The sequence below is a fragment of the Dreissena polymorpha genome, chromosome 4, assembly GCF_020536995.1.
Source record: "Dreissena polymorpha isolate Duluth1 chromosome 4, UMN_Dpol_1.0, whole genome shotgun sequence".
NCBI lineage: Eukaryota > Metazoa > Mollusca > Bivalvia > Myida > Dreissenidae > Dreissena > Dreissena polymorpha.
This window is the reverse complement of record NC_068358.1, coordinates 124,768,869-124,792,644: the sequence shown is the minus strand read 5'-3', so window position 1 is coordinate 124,792,644 and position 23,776 is coordinate 124,768,869. Positions and strand designations below refer to the sequence as shown.

General features: G+C 34.8%; 1 protein-coding gene across 1 annotated transcript in view; it reads left to right on the top strand.

The window, feature by feature from the left end:
- LOC127878992 (protein inturned-like) overlaps nucleotides 1-23,776 on the top strand; it is a 40,315-nt gene that overhangs the window by 3,489 nt on the left and 13,050 nt on the right. Inside the window, exons 2-12 of the mRNA XM_052425571.1 lie at nucleotides 1,623-1,994; nucleotides 4,693-5,486; nucleotides 8,085-8,170; nucleotides 10,007-10,228; nucleotides 11,898-12,010; nucleotides 14,620-14,709; nucleotides 15,829-16,072; nucleotides 19,367-19,420; nucleotides 19,638-19,700; nucleotides 21,147-21,371; nucleotides 23,288-23,337. Of these exons, the coding sequence (XP_052281531.1) occupies nucleotides 1,915-1,994; nucleotides 4,693-5,486; nucleotides 8,085-8,170; nucleotides 10,007-10,228; nucleotides 11,898-12,010; nucleotides 14,620-14,709; nucleotides 15,829-16,072; nucleotides 19,367-19,420; nucleotides 19,638-19,700; nucleotides 21,147-21,371; nucleotides 23,288-23,337 (2,021 nt within the window). The 5' untranslated portion in view covers nucleotides 1,623-1,914. The remainder of the gene's footprint in view (nucleotides 1-1,622; nucleotides 1,995-4,692; nucleotides 5,487-8,084; nucleotides 8,171-10,006; nucleotides 10,229-11,897; nucleotides 12,011-14,619; nucleotides 14,710-15,828; nucleotides 16,073-19,366; nucleotides 19,421-19,637; nucleotides 19,701-21,146; nucleotides 21,372-23,287; nucleotides 23,338-23,776) is intronic.

The window sequence follows — 23,776 nt, the reverse complement described above, 5'->3', positions numbered from 1 at the left end:
TAGAAATAAATATACTTGACCTCCCTTATTTCGGAAATAACTTGATCCAATTTAGAAGGATGGGAGAGTCCACTATGCATAAATGGGTTAATCTAGGTTAATGAAGCTTGTGGAGATCTAGTTCCTACTCCTACATTAACTCGGTCACCGACAATGCTCGTATTGGATCGTTTTGTATTTTCATTATATTATTTCGCATGCGGCCAGTAAATATGAAAGTGTGCTTATATAATTCCATTCAGATTCCCGTCACGATTCACAGACCCCTTCTGAATGGATCAAAGGGCGCACAAATCGCGCCCATGACCATTTACCCGTCGTACGTCGGCCCAATTAATCAATTTATAATTCTCTCAGCAACATTTCAATGAATGTATGTGATGGTTAACGTTGGTGTACTTAACATTAAAATGTTTAATCGTGTTTCCGCATTAACATATTTTATATACCGAACAAAGGATAAAAGGGTTTATAGTCGATTTGTCGTTTGCGGTAAACATTACCCTCCCACTTCGCACGGGACACTTACGGTCTAACTCTGCATGAAGAGCACAGCATTATATCATAATGTTAACCCATTTATGCCTAGTGGAATCCTTCTAAATTGGATCAATTTATTTCCAAAATTAGGGATGTCTAGTATATTTATTTCTATATTTAGAACATATTTCTTACAGAAATTCCTTTAAGCAAACAGCGCAGACCCTGATGAGACGCCGCATTATGCGGCATCTCATCTGGGTCTACGCTGTTTGCCAAGTTCTTTTTTCTAGACGCTAGGCATAAATGGGTTAAACAAAAAATCTTCCTCTTTGAACGCTGGTTGTTAAGTTTATTTAAATGATATAGCCTAAGGTTGGTTATTCGTTGTTCTAGTAGTATGGATTCTACGCATACATAAATATCACACAATCCAACGGGTTACGTCCTTTTACTTGGACTACTAATGTCAAATGAGGTGCGTTCTGGGAAAACTGTGCTTAATGCATGTGTCTAAAGTGTCGTTCTCGATTAGCCTGTGGAGTCCGCACTTGCTTATCAGGGTCGACACTTTCCGGTTTCCATATATTTTTTCGTTTGTAGAAAGTATCTTCTAGACGAAAATACAGTTTAAGCGGAAAGTGTCGTCCTTCATAAGCCTGTGCTAATAGACGATTGAGTTAAAATCATTAAGATCTGTTTTCCCAGAATGCGTCTCAAATATATGGCGATACATAGACCAATCAATGTATAAGGCTATTGAACGCAGCAAATGACTTGCGGTGAACGTTGAACCATGTCCGCTAACGGCTCAGACCTACCATGATCGCCGCGAGGAGATGAATTAAGTAATCACATGTATCGATAGGTGACACTTTAACCTCGCTCGCTTGATCAGCTTTATTGTTTTGTAAGAACACACAGCCAAAGGTGACGCCTCATACTGATGTAGATTTATTTAGTCTAAATCACCGCTTGTTGGTGCATCAACGAAATATTTCGTCGTTTCGCGATCTGCAAATTTGTCGGTACGGATACGTGTTTATGTATGATTTTTGAAGAGCTATTTTCGTGAAAATACAATCTTCATGCACAGATTAATTTATTAATTGATTGCTAATATTTTGAATTTTTATTTTCAGAAGTCTGTACGTTTGTACGAGTGACGTTGAAGATTATGGGGCATGATACACGTTTAGTCTAATGCACGAAGATTAAACCGTATTTTGTATTGTGGATTTAAACTAATCTGTTGGATAACACTACAACAGACGTGCTTTCAAACGAGGATTAACGCAATGAATGAAAACTGGGGAGGAAGCATTAATCCTGCCTGTTTTAGTGTGATATTATAGAATGCGAACATACATCGACAATTTTGGCCGTCAAATCGGCACGTGTTGACATGTTTTTTACGCTAGATTCGACTCAGATATGTTTGGATTACGGGTACCTCTCGTCCAAAGTTTGAGCTCGGCTGATTTTGATGGAGTTAACGTTATTCTCAATAAAAGGTAAATAGCGTCAGAAAGCATCATTTAAAATTATAATTTGGAGAGGACTTCTAAATACTGTACAAATCTATCCACGAGTACTGGCATAGTACCTTCCTTGGACATGCGTATTAATATGTTAATAATAATAATAGTTAATATGAAAATATAAACAGATTTACCCGCCAAAGAATCTTATCAAAAATATTAAACTCTCAAATAATTTAAATAAAACATTATGCGCTAAATGGGGGGGGGGGGGTAAAACACGAAAATACCCCCAGCCCCCTTTAAAATAAGTAGTGCATACCATAGTTGTGTTCGTGTCGTCCCATTGATAATGTTTTCAGATATTGACGTTGTTTTCCATTTTGTTGCAAAAGATCAATTGCGTATTGAAATCAAATTAATCAAACTCACGACAGAGAACACAATGGGAGGCCAGACATGCGTTTAGCAAAGTCCTAAAGACTAAGAATAAAACAATATCCTGAAGAAAAAAAACACACAAACACTTGAGAATGCGTTTAGATGACAACTCCTCATTCAAATATCATTTTTTTAAGTTTAAGTTTTTTAACAAACTAATGATTAAATTATCAGTTGATACTTTTGCAGAATTTAACGGCCATTTTCAAATAAAACATCATACTCTCTGAAATAATAAAAAACTCTTTATAAAATGGAAGACACATTTAGATCTAGATGTTACCATGGTATGCGTTTGTTAGCTGGTGTTAATTTTAACTCGGAACTCGTTCACGAGGACATGCGAACAAACAGGATCGTCCTTAAGACCACGAACACTTGAAACTCTGAATCCAATAACTGGTAAAATGACTAGTTCACAGATTGTCGAAATGACAAACTCTCCAACTTTTTTTGCAGATTCAAAAATTAAAGAACTAAATAAACCCGGTGGTGAAATACCGGCTCTACTATAATGACGAGGAGCGGCTCTGTCAATACACCTTCGTTTATGAAATGTCATAATTTGAATTTGGTAAAATTATAAACCGCTACAAACGATTTACTAATTTAAAATGATTCTGTTGTGTTCATTAAAATTTTGTTACAACACGTGAATGATTTATATCACGTATACAATGACTGGTAACACAACAACCTGAATAGTTGAGTGGTTTGAGCAAGAGGTTTACGATCCAAAGGACACTGGTTCGAGCAATGCTGGGATCATTTCGACTAAGAGAACTCACCAGTCACGTAAAATGTCGAATATAATATATATTTTTTATAAACAACTGGTAGCAAGATGCGTTGCAGATAATTGGCCATTAACCACATTTAAACTAACTCTTTTGACCTGTTAATTTGTTTGTATAGGTCCCTGAGATTATCTTACCATAATGCGGAAATATTTGTCTTACGGCAAATAATAAAATCAGCGATGTTAAAGAAGTTAATAAACAGTGCGAAAATTAATTCTGAAACTGTATATTTTCACATGTTCATGAAACTTGTCAAGAAAATCTTGTTTAAAAGGACGTTTCGTTTTTTAGTGTGTCAGTGAATGCCATTAACCGTTTGTCTTGATATTTTAAAGTAATAGTCATGAAGCTTTATAGTTCTGTGGTTAAAATCTAACAAGTAATGGCATTCACTGACACACTTATATTGACCATCCGGGTCGCTATGAGCTGTACGTATGTACTTATAAAAGCTCAGAGCATTCAAGAAGAACTAAATATTTACAAACGACTTTTACAACTAATATTTGGTAAACAGTCTGATGTGTTTCTATTTCAAAAACTAACAACCTAACAATGGTCAAAAAGACGAACACGAACAGATAACAAATACACATAAGGGCTTCCCAAATATGAAGTAGCGATATTAAGAAGAAACGTTACAATAGCACCTGAGACGAAAACGACGATAACATTCCTAAATAAATAATAAGTGTCAACGACGCAACAACAACAACAACAACAACTTAGAAACAACAATATCAATTGAAGTACTGATGCAGTTTTAAATATATTTGTGACAACCTAACGTAAGTTTCACGTAAAACGAATGCTATTTTGTTCTGAATTAAAGATACCACACTCTGGCTTGTGCAGCTATTTATGAATAGCGGCCATGTAATAAAACTTTACGTATATTGGCATTAATTTCGGTAGTGTTATTTCGGATAGCCTAAGACATTACGACTCAAGTCTTTACATCAGGTTTGAAAATAATAAAAAAAAATAACCCGATATTTATTTATTTACGGTATTAACGAATATTGTACCTTTTTATAACAATGATTATAATCAACATTTATTGAAATACAACAGTGTGCTTGTAAACACGTATGGATAAGTAATTTAATTCATGTTATTATAATCTTGATAAACAGATTATTTATGTTTATGAAAATGATAATAAATAGACTCTGCTACAAATTGAGAATATGAACAATTTAAGTGTCCAGCTCACATGTTTTTTGTCAGTTTTTGGCCTAAAATGGGCATGCATCCCAATAAAATTATTGAATGCCCTATCTTGAAACTCCCAATATATCAGAACTGTTTTATACGTGAGATCAAATCAACACTATTCGTAGTGTAGGTAATGGTAATAGTTCATTTTATAAGACAACTGATTCCTATTCAGAAATTAAAACCTTTTTGGCCCACTTGTTTGCTGTTTAATTTTTATTACAGTAACATCTTTTTCCACGATTATTACTTTAATAATTCTTCTTTCTCAGCATCCTCAAAGATCCATCAAAATGGTTGACAAAGGTGAACAAGAATGGTGAAATATTTGAGCTGCATCTTGAAAATTCCGTTGAATTGTTCACCCAACCCCTGCCAAGTGAGAAGGTGAGTCTATGCAGTGACTGTGGGACAGATGATACTGGATATGGGACTGACAACGAAGCACACTCTGTGCTTAACACTGGAGACTTAATACCCCCAAATGAGCTTGCAGAGTTTGCTGATTGTTTTGTAAACTATACAAGTTCTTCACATTGTGCGACACAGCAAAAAACTCAACTCAATCAACAAGCAGCTTTTCGACAGTTTGAAGAGGACATTGACATATTGTTTCAGTCTAAAAGGAATCCCAGAGATGAGTCTAATGAATTTGATGTGGCACATGATTTAACTGATATCAACAGCTATTTTACAGAAGAAGACAACAGGCATCTGGGGTTTGACAGTCATAAAATTCAGTATTTCTCTCAGAACGAGACATTTCAAACACTTACTTTACAACCAACAGACATGTTGTCACTAGTGAACGATAATGACAACAGAAGTGAACAACACAGGGGTTGCCTGCCAAAAAATAGATTGGAAGTTGTTGTTAAATTAAAACCGAAGAAATTACAAAATGAAACAAATTCAACTGTAGAACTTTGTGAATACATTCTTGGATTTGTTCCTGGTCATACAGGAACAAGTACAAATGTCAGGCAGAGAAAGAAGGACAAAATGGTAAAAATCAGAAGCATTCTTCCGAATGGCGTGTGTGCGAGATACTCATCGATTAAAGTTGGTAAGTTATATATTTTGTTCAATTATGTGCAATGTTGCCTGAATTCACTTATAATATGCATTCACTGTATTATTCCATTTAAGGAAATAAGCATTTTTGCACAGAGTAAAAGTTATACTATTTGTATAGGGTAATTTAGTCTTCTTAATAAAGATGTACCGTAAATACTGTTTTAGACACTTAAAAATATTTATTTTGTTCGTATCCGAAAATTTAGATATTTTTTTTTTTAACAAGTACAGGTGTCCAAAAATTTAGAGACAAACAGGCAATTGAAAATGTAGAGACAGTATAAAAATATTGCTTTGATGATCGTTTAAGGGTATGCATTGTGTAAAGCATCAATTGTTTCAACTAATAATGTCACGTGCTTGTTAAATACCACATCTTTTATATAAATTACTTTTATATATGTTTCATGTTAAGCTGCTGGGCAAAACAATTGTCTATTACCGGTATGCATAATTACTCACCTAATAATGCAAATGTGATTTATACTGCATTATAAAATTGTCCCCAGAGAAGAGCAACAGGGTTGAATTCTGGTAAAATAGCAATACAAAATAAACTGTCCGAAAAATCAGAGTAATTAATTATGGAAGAAAACCCGTATGTTAGAAAATGTAGTCAGGAAAAATAATTATTTTGGCAAAAAAAGTGTCTGAAAACTTGAGTAAATACGGTTATTGACATTAAGAAATTGAGATGCTTGATATGGTCAATTAGTCTTCTTGATTTAGATGTAATTGACCAGTCGCCAAATTATCGATCGCTCCGCCCACATAGTCACGTGGTCTAGTGATTAGAAAACTCCGACAAGCAGATCGCAATAATAGCGGATTACGTGAGGGAAATTCTATATTTGTAATGATGTATTATGCTCTTCTCTATAATATAAATTATTAAAGCCGCACACTAAACTAAACTGCTTTGTAAAACGTTAATAAAATCATAAATACTTTAGAGAGAAATGGCGTAATCAAAATAAATGAGTTAACGGCAGAAACGTTTCTTATACATATTATATAGGGAGTTGATGAAAAATCCGTTGTAAAAATGAGCATTTATTTCATATTGATTTTGAACTTGTATTCAATCGTCTGACAGTGAACCCGTTGGCTATTCATATATAATTTTGAAAATATTTTATTAAATGCAAATGACATATCCATATCATGATTGTTTTTTTGTTTATTAAAAATGTTTAGATCTTTGTTTTATTGTGTTATTTTTAAAAAGACACAGATTTTTTTAATTTAGATATAAATTAAATTTTGATTGTAACCATAATTTAATACAGGTTATTTCGTGGTTTCATTAACAGATAGTCTAATATGCATTTTATTTCATTTATGTTTAATGCGAACCTGTTACATTTCACTATCAAAAAATGAAATGTTGGTATTACCGTGCTGTTCACGAACATTTGAATTGAATACATTTAGCATATTATGCATTTGCTTATTTATAACAAGATGGCCCTTATATGTTAATTGCAATTTTCACGTTTCTCGCCGTATCAATATATGTTGTATTAGAAATGTTGTTGTTGTATTATAAGCCGTACATTTTACACTTGAAGTCGCTTTAAGCTGGCTAAGCCGCGTTGAAGTCACCTTTTTGTTGTTTTTACTTTAGTAAAAACAATATTTAAGTTAACAATTTATAATGATTTCCCTTGTTTCTGATCCACAGAAAATAAATATATAATTGGAAATCATTTAAGTAATTAAATAGTTTTCTATTCTTGTGTACAGTACCTAACAATGCCTTAATGTTCCTTCATTCTGAGATCCACGCAACATACTGTTATTTATTAATCATCGACAATTACGCTGAGATTAATAAGCACGTGTGGCAATTATTATGTTGCCCAAACTGCTTAATAATATTGTGCATCAAACGGTATAACACATTTTATAGAACACACACCTGGTGTGGTTAAACTATTTATTGTGTTTGTTTTCTCATTACTCGTTCATATGTTCAAGAAATAAAGATAAAATAATAACCTTTTATAAAGTATGTATAGCACCTACAATTTTGAATAATGATCGAACAGTAATGATCATGCATTTGATATAAAATCTGTGTAAACTTTTAAAAAATTAAGTCCATTCCATATGTACAACAAGCTTTGTTTGTCGGACAAAATGGCGGCCAGATAAGCGTTGCTGAGGGGTGTGTGAAAAATCGATATCTGATTGGCTGATCGAAAAATGTGGGCGGAGCGATCGATACTTTGGCGACTGGTCAATTAACATTAAGACAGTCAGACACTATACAATCAGAGTCATGGTCAGTGAACATTGACTACAATGAGAGCATGCATATAGGCAATGATTTGTTTTCATCTTAACCCTTGTAGCGCTGGAACCGAATTGTAAAGGCCTTTGCAAACAGTTTGGATCCAGATCAGACGCCACAAAACGTGGCGTCTGATCAGGATCCAAACTGTTTGCTATTTTGATATAGGTCTTTGAAAAAAAGTGAAGAATATGATGATTTTAGAAATTCAGCAGACACCAATTTAGCAGACGACAAATATCCCAGCATGCAAAGGGTTAACAAAAAGACCTTGCTTTTTCATTTTTATAGGCGACTGCCTGCTATCTATCAATGAACAGAGAGTGACGTGGGACAACCTGGCAAGTTTGCTGTCCACACTGCAGTTTCAGAGACAGGTTGTGTTGCCTTCATTTTGTGTGTTTAACCCATTTATGCCTAGTGGACTCTCCCATCCTTCTAAATTGGATCAATTTATTTCCAAAATTAGGGATGTCTAGTATATTTATTTCTATATTTGGAATATTTCTTACAGAAATTTCTTAAAGCAAACAGTGCAGACCCTGATGAGACGCCGCATCATGCGGCGTCTCATCTGGGTCTACGCTGTTTGCCAAGGCCTTTTTTTCTAGACGCTTGGCATAAATGGGTTAACATGGGCAGCTTATTGTATGCCCGTGAACGGTCAAGTTACAAAAATGCACTCTTCCTAGTGAAAGCTTAGTCGAGAATGACATAACAATTTGCTGAATAGCAAGAGTTATAAACAATACAGGTATCTGGTAATATAACTATAATGTTATTATGATTATGCATTCTGTTCAACTGTGCACCTTTCTTATTAATGATATCATCTTAAAGGCTCATAAAAGGTGACGATCCGTAATTATTACAGATTTTTGCATATTTTTTGCATATTTTATTTATAAAGGTTATCAAAAAACAATATATATATATATATATATATATATATATATATATATATATATATATATATATGCTATTGGACATTACCATAAAAAATGAGCTATACAACTTGTTTTGAGCTCAAAATACAGTGTCCTCCAAGTCAATTGTGTTAACAAAAAAAACAAAAAAAACAATCAGTTTATTTACATCGCTGTTTACTCGGGATAGAGCAAGCGCTCCGGTGACTCAGGTAAAAAAATATATCGTTGATTTTCAACGTTTTCCGGTATCACTCACAAAGTAGGTCTCTTCTAAATGGTTAAAACGTTGTATTGATGTAATAATTTACTTTCTGCTGGTAAAAAGTTGTTTAAAATAGAATTTAAATTGAATTGTCTTTCGGCTATTTTTAGGATACGTCTCCGCTTTGAGGCTACACCCCACGTTAGTTTCAAAGTTGTAAACATTTTTTCCAATTATGAAACAGGTATATCTTCAATAATTCTTCGTAACGTTTCACCTAAGCTGTGTTATTATAATTTTTTATGCAAGAGGAACTGAAATGCGGTAAAAAATAGACCAGTTTATATGTATAATAATTGGATGTGTCACCTTTCATGAGCCTTTAAATTAACACTTCTTGATAAATTTAATGTGATACCTGCAAATGATGACAGTCATGATAATTGCATATTGTTTGTTGTGTGAATAATTTATGATAGTCTTGCTGTATTAATAAATTATTAAAATACAATGGTTTTATTATTAACCAGGTTTTCAGAAGGAAAAAACTGGTTATTAGATTGGCGAATGCAGGCGGGCTGGCTGGCTGGCTGGCTGGCTGGCGGGCGGGCGGGCGGAACAAGCTTGTCCGGGCCATAACTATGTCGTTAATTGTCAGATTTTAAAATCATTTGGCACATTTGTTCACCATCATTGGACGGTGTGTCGCGCGAAATAATTACGTCGATATCTCCAAGGTCAAGGTCACACTTTGAGTTCAAAGGTCAAAAATGGCCATAAATGAGCTTGTCCTGGCCATAACTATGTCATTCATTGTGAGATTTTAAAATCATTTGGCACATTTGTTCACCATCATGGGACAGTGTGTCGCACGAAAGTATCACGTCAATATCTCCAATGTCAAGGTCGCCACGACTAAAAATAGATTTTTTTTAAAAACAAACTTACAAAGGGGGTTAATTTTGTTTGTTCATTTCAAAAGTTCAGTTTGAGTTTTCTCCCTTTATCAGATTTTTTTTCACAATGAAAACCTGGTTTTGTGACAATTTTGTCCCTTGTTTTTATATATTTTCATTTTCCAGGCCAAATTACTTATTCGCCCGTCTGAAAAAACAAAGACAGAAAAAATTCCAATAGTTAAAAAAGACAGTATACCCAGCAGTGCTCACCGACTCACTGAGCTTATCACAGGCTCCAATAACCACAGGACCAGCCATGAAGTCACAGCACAGAACATTGTACCGTTTTATGGAGCTATGTATTTGTCGTTGGAGGGTATCAACTCAGACAACATGCAGGCTAAGGTAAGCTAAACTGATTACTATGATTTGAATTTAACAACCAAGGCCTAAGATTGCTCACCTTGTTTATCATCGGTTTTTGGAACTTTGATCTATACCAGTGAAATGGGAAATTAATCATTCTCTAAATTGGGAAAAAGGTAAAATCTGCAAAATGATTACAACTTCAAACCTCTTCATATCTAGACTGATCCTCTTGATAACTAATTATCAAAAAGTCAAATCAGCAATGAGGAATTTTTAGACTTGATCAGGGAAAAACGTTTTTTTGCTCTTGGGAGTATGACCAAATAAAAAATATAATATCAGCCTAATAGTGCCCGGATTTCTATTTTTTATGAAATTTTGATACTAATGGTTTAAAGTTTGATCAAACTAGATGTGAAGCATCCCTATAATCTTGGACATGCTTATTTTCGTCTGGTTGTTTCGGTCAAATGAATTTTCAGGGAGTTATCGTCCTTTGATAATCAGTATGTCATTCTAGAATGGATTTTTAGTTTCTGCGTTAGATTTGAGGAACTTCCAATCAGGATCTGATGAAACTTTGTATGCTCTTTCCTTTTAGTGTGGAAATGGACTTATTGTCAGGTTGTTCCACTCCTAAAAAATGTTCGAGATAAAATTAGCCCTGAACAATAATATGACATTTTCTAATGAATGTTTCTGTGTCAGATGGCAGGAACTAATGATCCAAATTTGACCTGACTTTATATGCAGTGACCCTACAGGGCGGACATGGGCATTTTGTCATGTAGTGTTACTCAAGTGAGTTTTCAGGGAGTTATTGCCCCTTGAACAAAACTAGTTTTCGCTTTCGCACAATAAACCCAAATATTGATAAAGAGCATTATCAAGAAGCATCCATCAGTTTCAGAGATTTTCTTGTTTTCCATATAATGTAAAATGTGGCTGATTTGTAGCGCTTGTTTTTATTTTCAGTATTCAAATGTATAGACTTACTATGGCTCTTGCCTCAAGCACTCCTATCTATGTACTCTGGCAACATACAATACATCGGCTTAAAAATTCCCCAAAACGGTTCTCGCCCTTTTGCACTAGTGAATGAAAATTGCAATTTGCCCCTAGGAAATCTTTACTAACATGTACAAGGGCTTGAATGGTAAGTAAATCAAATTATGTTTTGTCGTTTGCTTCCAAGTACATTAACTGATAATGATTTTCATGTTCATTTTAAGTGCAGACAGACACAATGTGCATTATAATAATTTATAAATCTATACAATTTACAAGTGACTTTTTGCATATTTTGTCAGTAAACACTGCTTGAAAACAGTTGCATCCTTTTGCATATCTAGAGAATTAGTCATGAAAGCGCACAATAATTGCTATAAATAGAAACAAGTTTTATTTTGGCATTTTCCATGCAAAATTTCTGGTACTATCAAGTGTTTATTTAAGAAAAAATACAAAGGTACTGTGAAGTTGCCTTTAAAAAAAAAAGGCTTTAAGATTTTGTAGAAAATGTACATGGAAAATGCTCTTGCATTGTCGAACGAGCATTAGACAAATCAAGCTTGCCCGACGGCATGGTTGACACACCATAGCGAGCGGGCAAGTGGAATTTTACACCTTTGCCATGATATTGACACATGACATCATGAGTAAGGCATTAACAAAAGTACTTTATTTGTTGAATCCATTGTTTCAGGAAGACATTGTTTACCAGTTTCCGAAGGTCGACAACAAAGTGATCTCATCCAGAGGGATGTTCATTACTTTAGCTGGAAGTTTACACGATGCTTTGAAATCTACTATTCAAAGGTTTGCTATTCTTATTTACTTGTGCAATGAAATCAAAATCTACATGTTTTACTTTCGAGTGATTCTGACATTTAGTATAGAAGCTTACAGAGATGGCATAGCTGCACTATTGTCCTAATCTTCACATTTCAATGTCCAATGATTAGTCAATATCCACCACATTGGTAGGTTTAAAAATAGGTTAAGTAGATATTTTACTCTGCATACTTTCCATACTACATGTACTTACAATATACAATCTGCAACAATAGGAGTGGTATATCTTGATAATTGACCTATGTGTACACACACTATCAATGCCTGTCACACCGGCCTGGACCTATGTGTACACACTCTATCAATGCCTGTCACACTGGCCTAGACCTATGTGTACACACTCTATCAATGCCTGTCACACTGGCCTAGACCTATGTGTACACAACACTCTATTTCAAACGCACATTTTTATCATAGTTGCCACAGCATTCGGTCTTTTAATACTTCTTGTATAGAGAACATATAAGCCTCACTCACAAAAAACTGTGCTTAATGTTTTTTGCGTACAGTGTCATCCCAGATTAACCTGTGCAGTCTGTACTGGCTAATTAGGGACAACACTTTCTGCTTGTATGGTATTTTTATGCCCCCGAAGGAGGGCATATAGTGATCGGACCGTCCGTCCGTCTGTCCTACTGTCACACTTTGCGTTTAGGTTTCTCAAAATGCTCATAACTTCTATGCCCCTTGAGATATAACCTTCATATTTGATATGCATGTGTATATAGACAAGGCCTTTCCATAGGCATATAAGTTTTGACCCCTGTAACCTTGACGTTCAACTTAGGGTCCGCGTTTAGGTTTCGAAATCTGCGTTTAGGTTTAGAAAAATGCTCATTACTTCTATGTCCCTTGAGATTTAACCTTCATATTTGGTATGCATGTGTATATGGACAAGGCCTTTCCATACGCACCCAAATTTTTACCCCTGTGACCTTGACCTTGAAGTAAGGGTCTGCGTTAAGGTTTCAAAATCTGCGTTTAGGTTTCTCAAAATGCTCATAACTTCTCTGTCCCTTGAGATATAACCTTCATATTTGGTATGCATGTGTATATGGACAAGGCCTTTCCATACGCACACAAATTTTTACCCCTGTGACCTTGACCTTGAACTTAGGGTCCGCGTTTGAGTTTCGAAATCTGCGTTCAGGTTTCGAAAAATGCTGATAACTTCTATGTCCCTTGAGACCTAACCTTCATATTCGGTATGCATGTGTATATGGACAAGGCCTTTCCATACGCACGAATTTTTTCACCCCTGTGACCTTGATCTTGAACTTAGGGTCCATGTTTAGGTTTTGAAATCTGCGTTTAGTTTTGGAAAAATGCTCATAACTTCTATGTCCCTTGAGATATAACCTTCATATTTGGTATGCATGTGTATATGGACAAGGCCTTTCCATGTGCACCAACAATTTATCCTCTGTGACCTTGACCTTGAACTTAGGGTCCGCATTTAGGTTTTGAAATCTGCGTTTAGGTTTGGAAAAATGCTCATAACTTCTATCAAAGCGTTTATAGGGGGCATATGTCATCATATGGTTACAGCTCTTGTTTTGTTGAAGGAATTCGCTTTTAATTGAACATTCATTTAGGCAGAAAGTTTCGAACCTGATAAGCCTGTGCAGACTGCAAAGGCTAATCTGGGACAACACTTTCTTTACATGCATTAAGCCCTGTTTCCCAGAGCAAATGTCATATCAGTTTTCTCAGAAAATCACGGAGCCAACCACACACACTTCAATGTCACTGTTTCTGGTGCCTGTAGATCGTTTTGTTACCTGTCACACCCAACCAGGGGTAGTTTGCATCACTTATTTGTTGCTATATTCATGATATATTCAATATATTGCAGCATAGTTATTTTAAATAAAGATCTTGTTGTTTGAGGTCTTGACAGGATATTAAAACAGTAAGTAAATTAACAGCCCTGGGTTATTTTTTTCCACTTTCTACTTTTCATGATGTCATCAACTGAACTTAGTGAGAATATGTGTCATCTTTTTACTGGAAATAAATAAGTTTGCCTCCCCACATTTGATTTACATCAATAGCCACTTGTAGCTTACTTAATGGTGTGGAAAGCAGATTGATGCAAGATTTGTTTTGTTTTAAGCAAAAAACTCAGGATATATTACAAAGAAAATTGGATGGGTTAAAAGTACATGCACAATTAAGCTTAGTAATCAGCCTTTAGATCTCCAGTTTTAACTTGGTGTGGGCGACTGCCTCTTTCTGATTTGAATCAATTACATCGTTATTTTAAGTAGTTTTGACACTGAATTCAATCTATTATAATGCGAATTTAGTTTTGGTAAAATTGGAATGTACATGTGTGTTCACAATTTTGCAACTCATTTATGTACAGTTATTGCAAAAGTAAAATGTATTTATAAAAAAAAGAAGTCGACGTTAAATAAATATATAATTATTTAGTGATTTGAAGAAAACTTGAGTCACAATCCTTGCCAAGCATAAAAACTTTGCTATAATCTTACCTGGTGTTCTATTTATTACTTCATTTTCTTAACAAAAGTCAGTTTACCGATGTTTTGCGTGTTGTTGTTTTCCAGCACCACTTTGTTGGTGGAGGACCAACCAGTCCACATTGTGTATCATTGCGAAGGCCCCAGTCTATTTGTATTCTCTGCACCTGAACATATGTAAGTCCTTAACAGTATATTAACAGGCTACGTAAGTAATGGGCCTTGGGCTTAGAAATTTTCTGTATAATAACTGTTTTGCATTGTTTTTTTTTACGCAATAACTTCAGATATTGAGCTGATTTTTGGTTTGTGAGTTTACCTTCATTATCTACAGATGAAGTGTGAAATTCATTCTGGTCCATTGATTTTGGCAAAGTTATGGGCCTTGTACTTAAGAATTTTCAATATAAAAACTGTTTTTGGAGGTTATTTACACAAGGCTCTCAGATATTGAGCTGACTTTTGGTATGTGTGTCTATCTACCACAAACATGACCTACATATGAAGTGTTAAATTTCTTCTGTTCAATTGATTTTTGGCAAAGTTAAGGGCCTTTGAATTATATTTTTTTTCTATAATAGCCATTTTCCGAAGTTGTTTATGTAAAACTTTCAGATATTGAGCTCATTTTTGGTATGTGAGTCTACCTACCAAGGAATTATCTGTATTATAACATTTTTCCTAAGGATTTTTACACAAAGCTTTCAGAGATTGAGCTTATTTTTAGTATTTGAATCTAACTACATGAATTACAGATGCAGTGTGAGCTTTTAAGCTTTCAAGAATAAAATGTGGAAGTGAGATATTCTCTCCAATTGAAGAAATATATAAAAATAGCCAATATATTTTCAGGAGTTATTTGAAAACCAGTTAAATTATATTATATGTATTATGTACATGTAGTAATTAGCTACAGAATGGCAACCCTGGGTTTTAATCCATTTCTTCTAACAATATTCTTATTTTAACTTTTTTGGTGAAATTGGTTATTTCTATTTACTATGTTTTTCAACTCTTTCCCACTCAAAAGCGAAGTGAAAATGGCTATGTGCAAACAGCATAAAACCAGAACAGCCTGCGAGTAACTCGCAGCCTGTTCAGGTTTTATGCTGTTTGCTGCTCATCAGTATCTTAGGGCTGGAAATAAAACCTTCATAACTTGAATCTAGTAAGAAAGGTCTTTAATTAAATGTAACTTTCTAAGGGACAACAAATGCGTGAAAATACGTATCTAAGTGGTAAATGGTTAATTAAATTGGCTACATGCTGTAATTCAATAACTGACTTCTGTTGTAGGTTTTCCCTTACCTCACTCACCATGCTGGTTAAAGACCTTGTGCGCCTGTTGCAAGTCATCCATGGATCTGTTCATCACGCGTTTACCTCACTGGACACTCACTATAGTCTGGACTGCTTTTTCACACTACTTCATGAAAAACTGCATTGTCGGAACGGTGTTCTGGAGTCTGGCACCCACAACGACATGTTGCACAATCTCAGTCAAGGCGCTACAGTGCTGTGTGTACCTCAGGAAGTGAAGGTAGGAATGGTGGTCTGCATGGCAAATTTTTAGCTCAAATTTTCGAAGAAAAATGAGAGCTATACTACTCGCCCTGGCATGGCGTCGGCATTGGTTAAAGTTTTTATGTCCCCCACCACTATAGTGGGGGACATATTGTTTTTGCCCTGTTTGTTGGTTTGTTTGTGTGTTTGTTTGTGTGTTTGCGTCAAACTTTAACATTTGCCATAACTTTTGCAATATTGAAGATAGCAACTTGATATTTGGCATGCATGTGCATCTCATGGAGCTGCACATTTTGAGTGGTGAAAGGTCAAGGTCAAGGTCATCCTTCAAGGTCAAAGGTCAAATATATAGTTTCAAAGCGGCGCAGTAGGGGACATGGTGTTTCTAAAAACACATTTCTTGTTTATAAAGTCGAATAACTGTAACACTATCAAAGATAATTAACTCATACTTGGAATACTTCTTTATGGCAACAAGACAATTGTGAAGGTCAAGGTGCATAACTATGTCAGCATTATTTTTAGAGTTATGCCCCTTTTTATACTTAGAAAATTGAAAATTTGGGTAAGTTTTGTGTTTAGGCCCATTTTATTCCTAAAGTATCAAAGCTATTGCTTTCGTACTTGGAACACTCGCTAACTATCATAAGGGGACTCTGCAGGACAAGTTGCATAACTCTGATTGGCATTTTGACGGAGTTATGGCATTTTTTGACTTCGTAACTTTGAATATTTTGTTAAATTTTGTGATGGCATTTTTTGACTTTGTAACTTTGAATATTTTGTTAAATTTTGTGTTTAGATGCACTTTACTTTTGAAGGACCGTCCAACCATCCCACCCAAGCTATTGCTATCAAATTTGAAATAAAATCTTATTAGTTTGTTTTATGTCTTTACAAATGTTCAATAGATTGTAAAAAATATACCTGAACTCAAAATCGTCTATAAGGTACAACTTCTTTAAAACATAAGCGATCAATATGTTTCAATTATGGTCCTATTCCACTTAGAATATGACTATATTACCTTGACCTTATTGAATTATGAACAATTTCCCCATGATGGCTTACGTTATACTGTCAAGCACTCGAAAAGTCGAGCGCGCTGTCTTCTGACAGCTCTTGTTTGTTAGTGGCATTTTGGCTGGTCGGTGGCAGAGGAGTAATAATTTTATCCCTCTTGTGACACCTAAGTGGAATCTTTACTGGTTTTACTAAAGATTGGACTCGAGATTTTCTCAATGACCCCAAGGCTTTTGATGCACTCAAGCAAACATGAAGAGGTCTAGCTTATATGCAGCTTATATATTTTAAAGAATATTTTTTAATTGAGGGTAAAACGCAAAATAGTGTTGTTACTTTTTTAGATAAATGTTGCATACATGCTCATTTTATTATTATATCACAACAGAGCGTGGAACGTATGTACACTGGGCTGAGCTAAGATTAAGGCAACATTCAACATATATTTTTTATTGTAAGGCTGTGCAATTTAGTTTTTTACATAGTCACTCTGAAATAAAATCAAAGCACTGAATGCACTGAAGTTGATCGCTATTGCATAACCTTAGACGGAACTCTTTTTCAAAATTAAGTTATTGTTTTTTAAATCACATAATTGAAATAAACTCATTCTAGTTTATTGAGAGTGTGTCTTAAAGCAAATGATTACGAGATGTGTGTGCACTGTTTACCACCCAATGGATGTTATAGAGATGTAATAACAACAACTGGCCAGTTTTAAGACTTTCGAAAAGTATAGAAAATATGATGACAAATGTACTATGAGAAACAGTATAAAATAAAATAATTGGCAATCACCACTTAATGACTATGTTGGTGGAATATAGAATACCTATTACACTATGAATGGAATTTCATGATGGAAATGGCGATCCAGAGTGTTTACTCAAGAAAAAGGTAGTCCTAAAGACAGCACTGTTGATCGCACTTTGATGATAATGTGTTACTTGTTACCCTAGCAATATAATGTATTACTTGTTACCCTAGCAATATAATGTATTACTTGTTACCCTAGCAATTCACTTGGTGTAAACCAGACTCTGACCTTGACATCAGTATAGAAAACTAATCTGAGTTTGATATTTAGTTGATTTTGATATTCGGTTTTAGCGCTAATAAAGTAGAAGTGGGTGTCGGTGATTAATTTTTCAATTTTTGGCATGGTTTATAGCATAGTTATTGTTGAACTATTGGTCAACGTTTTATAAATTGACAACTGTAAATAAGAACAAACTTTAGGCTATACTATTTTATTGTTATCACATGTGCAATTGCCGAAGAGTAAGGGAATTATGTCAATTCGACCTACAACTATACTCAAGTTTATTCCCAAAGCTGTTATCCTAAATGCTTTTAAGTTGGATATTCAAACCATGAATGCTAAACAAGTGCGCAACTAAGATAATAGCTCAAAACCACTTACCACACAAAAGATTAGTGTATTTGAGTGGTTTCAGTGGGTGAAAATCTTGAAAGCAGAAATTGTTATCAACGTCACTACGATAAATCTTACATAATACAAGCTCCTCATGGCGAGAATACAGGAGATATTGCCGCTGCCTGTAACGAACCTTTATACACTATCAGAGCATATCCGATTTCACCCGGCTATGCTAGTAAAAATCAGCCAAGCACTATAAACAAGGTTATTCTACAGACACTTGATATTGTATTGGATTCTTGACATCGCACCATACCTGTTGATCAGCAGTAGTTTGTTTCCCCCTGATCTATTAATAGATTCAGATTTCTGGATGACCTGTGCTGCGGGAATCGATTGTGCATCACATAGTGGACTATTTCAATTATGCATCCCCAACAAGTACAAATAAAAAGTTGAATATTGAAATTTTCTATATATGATCCGTTTAACAATTTTCAAATTAACGTTATATTCACATATTGTATCGATTTGTGAATGAATGTAGTTGAAATCTGAAATCTCTGAAATAACTTAAACAGAGTTTCTATGAGTTGAAAAGTTTTCAGTACCTAAGGAATCAGGATTTCAACAGATGGCATTAGCCTTAGTCGTAAGCAAGCTACATGTAGCAATAAGCACAATAATAAAATGCTATTTTTTTTTTTCTTTGAAAGCATTATTGAATGACATTGCAAAAGCAAACCATTGTGATTTCTGTGTTTACCTTTTGATGTTTTATCTTGTAATCTAAGTACTTTCTAGTGGATTTTTTGTTCAAAAGAAATTACACAAATGTTACAAGTTAAAAATATGTGTAGTTGTTTTTATATGCTTTAATGAATACATGTACAAATCTTTTTGCAGAACTGTGCAGATAGAATGCTAACAGAATTTGAAAGTGCAGACTTTGGCGATATGGTGAGTGTTACTAAAATAATGTTGCATCAAGATATAGTTTTGGTTGTCAATTATAATCATATAAATGCAATTCAAATTTACAATGAGAGCTATGGAAAAAAACAACTTATTTAATAATAGATCCATTCAAACGTTTCCATTTTAAAATCTTGATAAGAGCAATGCTAGGTCAGTTTGTTGTGTTGTCTGTTTATATGGTTTGTTTTCTATCTTACAGTCTGACAGTTATTATGGTTGCAGACGGAGCTACTCAGTGCTAGGATCTTGCCTGTTTTATAAGGTTTGTACTGAATATGATATTATGAAAGGTACACTCTGGGAAAACTGGGCTTAATGCATGCAGATAAAGTGTTGTCCCATTTTAGCCTGTGCAGTCTGTACAGGCTAAATAGGGACGACATTGTGGGCTTTGAATGATTTTTTGTTTCAAACAAGTTTCTTCAGAACGAAAACCCAGTGTAGTCAGATATTGTTGTCCTGATTAGCCTGTGACTGAACAAGTGCACAGGCTGGGATGACACTTTATGAAATGAATTAAGTCCCATTTTCCCACAGCGAGGCCCATTTGTTTCATATTTGTTTCATGTACTTATACTCATTGTAATAACACATTGCTAAAGTTGAATTCTTATTTTTGTGTGATCAACACCTAACAGTGACCTATAATTCTATGGCACATGTCAGACTGTCTCAGCAGCAAGCAGGATTAACTAAAGTTTCAAACAAATGGTATGTGTTATAATTCACTTACTTACCTGGCAGTTGTGTTGTTATCTTTTATTTAGTCACCTACTGGTGTAATTTGAGTCCGTCTGTCTGTGTTTCTATGTCTGAAATAGGATCCTGCCATAACAAAAAAAAGTACTTACGCTTGGTTGATAAAACTCAATAAATGAAAAGAGGTCCATATAATGAATATGCATGTAGTGCCAGTTTTTTTGTTAGACAAAAATTGTGGTTTGATATGTTTGCATTCATATTTAAAAATTAAAATCTGGATCCTGCAACGTCTCATAAAGCACTCAAGCTAGGCTGATGAAACTGGCAATGCGGATCATGGATCGATGGTTATTTCAGGGGTTTTTGTCTGACAAAAATTGTGGTTGCTATGGTAACTGGTTGCTATGGTTACAAAAATAAGTGAAAACTAATATCTTCAACAACCCGTAACTAAGAAGTACCTAATCTAGGCAAATAAAAACGATGGAGATCCTGATCTTCCTCGGACCACATAATGACATGGTAGATGACTGCTGTTTTGTCTATTGCAAATGCCTAAATGTGGTTGTTAAGATTAAAACCCTACCAAAGATTAATTGAGCTTTACAGAGACACTTTTTATAGTAATTAACAGAAAATAAATCTAATAACAGGGTACATGTATTGATGTAAGGCTAATTTTTATAATGCCTTGAAAACAAATAATGATATCAAGATCTCCTGATTTACGAATGGTAGCCTTCAAATTCAGTATATTTGTAATTTGGAAAGTGTCCAAGAGCTTACTAAAATGTCTGCTTTTATGTAATTTGTCAGTTTAGTTAAATTCCCTGTTTTATTAAGCCTTTTGCTCAAAGTCCTAGACATTGAATTTTTGATACATTGTTAAACATACAATACATTTGTTTCATGTGCAAAAAATATGATATTTAAATAAAAACCTAAGAAAATATGGGCCTATTACATCAATCCTCCGTAACCACATGAGACCTGTGTGCCATTACAGGACTACCTGATATCAAGCCACCTTGCGCGAGAGGACCTTGTGGACGTGAGCACCTACCTGCGCTACCATGGACTGCTCGCGCTGAGCACCGACCCTGGTCTTGGTCAGCTGGTGGCATGGCGCGAGGTGTACCCAACACGCAACTGTCACACCATCCCAGATGAACAGCAGTTCGGCTATTCTGAGCCGCTGATTGCTAGATGGTTTTGGCTAATCGTTGGATATGTGAGTTAATGAGGATCGTTATTGATACAAATGTAATGATAAAATGTTCATAGTTTTTAAATCATTTCACTAGGAGAACTTTATGCATACTGGATTGTATTTTTATGTCCCTCAGTCTATACTTGGGGACATATTGTATTTGCCCTGTCTGTTTGTTGGTTTGCGTCAAACTTTTACATTGGCCATAACTTTTGCAATGTTGAAGATAGCAACTTGATATTTTGCATACATGTGTATCTCATGGAGCTGCACATTTTGAGTGGTGCAAGGTCAAAGTCAAGGTCATTCTTAAAGGTCAAAGATCAAATATATGGGGGACATAGTGTTTCACAAACACATCTTGTTTGATTGTATCTTTATTGCTGCGTATACAAAATAACCTTATTGTATACAGTTAACATGCACATTTTCAAGAGACATCATTATCCCTCTCATGGAGGCGGTATATTTGAGTCACGCTTTTGGTTTGTTTGCATTAAATGTTCTAAATTAATAAAGTGCACAATTATCACATTTTTCAAGCTATTAAAATAAAACTTCATTAAAATATGTGATGATAAATCACCATGAGTTGTAGATTTCGAAGACATGTTTTTTCAACAATTGTTTGATCAAACAATTCCTGATTTATGTTCTCTTGAAATTAGCCTTGGGCATGGTGGTAGCTTAAAATATTCTACATACATGGAATGAATAACTTCCGCTTCTAATTTTTAGCTCGGCGTTTTCGGAGACATACCGAGGTATTGTCATAGCCAGCTCGTAGTCCGCCGTTCGACGTCTAACGTCTGCTGTCTGCGTCGCGCTGAAACCTTAACAATGGCTCTAAAATCAAAGTGCTTCCACCTACAACTTTGAAACTTCATATGTAGATGCACCTTGATGATTACTACATGCCACACCCATTTTGGGGTCACTAGATTAAGGTCAAGGTCACTGTGACCTCTACAAAAAATATATTCTGACAAGCTTTTTTTTATTCAAAACTGCACCCCTAGCCAAGCGTTGCATTTCTATTTGTCCTATTGTTCTATGTTCATGAACTATTAAAGTGACTAAACAACATGTCAAAACTACCCCCCAAAATGTTGGTTTCCATGTTCAGAACACGTGTTTATGCCCCTCTTAGAGAAAGGCAGTTTATAGTAGTTGAACTGTAAATCTGTCCAAGAATATGGATGTCTGTCCAAGATGTTCCTGTCTATGCCACTTTTTAATATATAACTATGCACAAATGTAAACATAAGACGACTTGTAATTTATATTACGGTGTCCCTACCTCATAGCTCAATGTTATACTCAGAGGTAAAGGCTAATATTTGGCTATAAAACAGATAGTCCACACTGTTACTTTGTAATTCATCATGCAATTTTAAAATAACTCAATTACCACTATTAGTAGATAACAAGTCACATGTCTCCTTACTTAAAAGTTTAAGGTCACACTCAGTGGTCAAGAGTAAAAGTTTGCCATAAAAAAGCTTGTTATTGACATAAGTGGAGTTTAAAGTAAAACAATGGAAAGTAGGGGTATCCATGCCCTAGGGACACATTGTTTTTGTTTACAACAAACATCAATATTTTGTCTGGTGTAAACATGTGTCTTAATAAAGCACATGATGGGTTTCTATCCAATCAATTTGGCTGTAATTTAGTTTAAACCTATTTATTTTAGCTCAATTGCATCGAAAGCCTAAGGCTTATATAAACGCTCTTGAGTCCGTTTCCTGGGCCTAGAACTAGTACTTGGTGTCTATGGGGGAGATCTAAAGAACGCTCCCTTGTGGGGATCGAACCCGTGACCTCCCGGTTGCTAGGCGGACACCATATCCATTTCACCACGGCAACCTTATATAAATTTGGCTGTAAATATCAAATAAAAACAATCCCATACTGAATTTGTATTGTTGTTACAGAAGAACCTCATTATGTGTGTGTCGCTGGAGACAGGTGGATGCACAAAAGTGTGAGTAAGAATTCTCTTATTTTGGGTTTTCAGTGATTTTGGCCCTGTTCAGGTTACGAATCGTTTAAATACATATTTTCAGGAAATATTCAAGTTTAATATTCTTTTTCAAAATAATGCTTTATAGATTTAATAAAAATAAGGTAAAATAGCAACATCAGTTGAACATTCACCAGAATAGGCTAACTGTACCATAATAAAATGAAATTTCTTTATAATTGAAAGTCCATATAGATGTTTCTTTTACTTAATTTATTCCTGTTTATTTTTAGAATCAATAGTTATTTTGTTTTTTCATGAATGCTATTTTTCGTCATTTATGATTTATATGTTTTGCAATGCATTGCAGTTTATAATTATGTGGAATGTAGACTATTTTTGGTTTATTGCAATTGAACCTCTAGAACTGAACCACCAGAACAAGTGCAATATTTTTCTA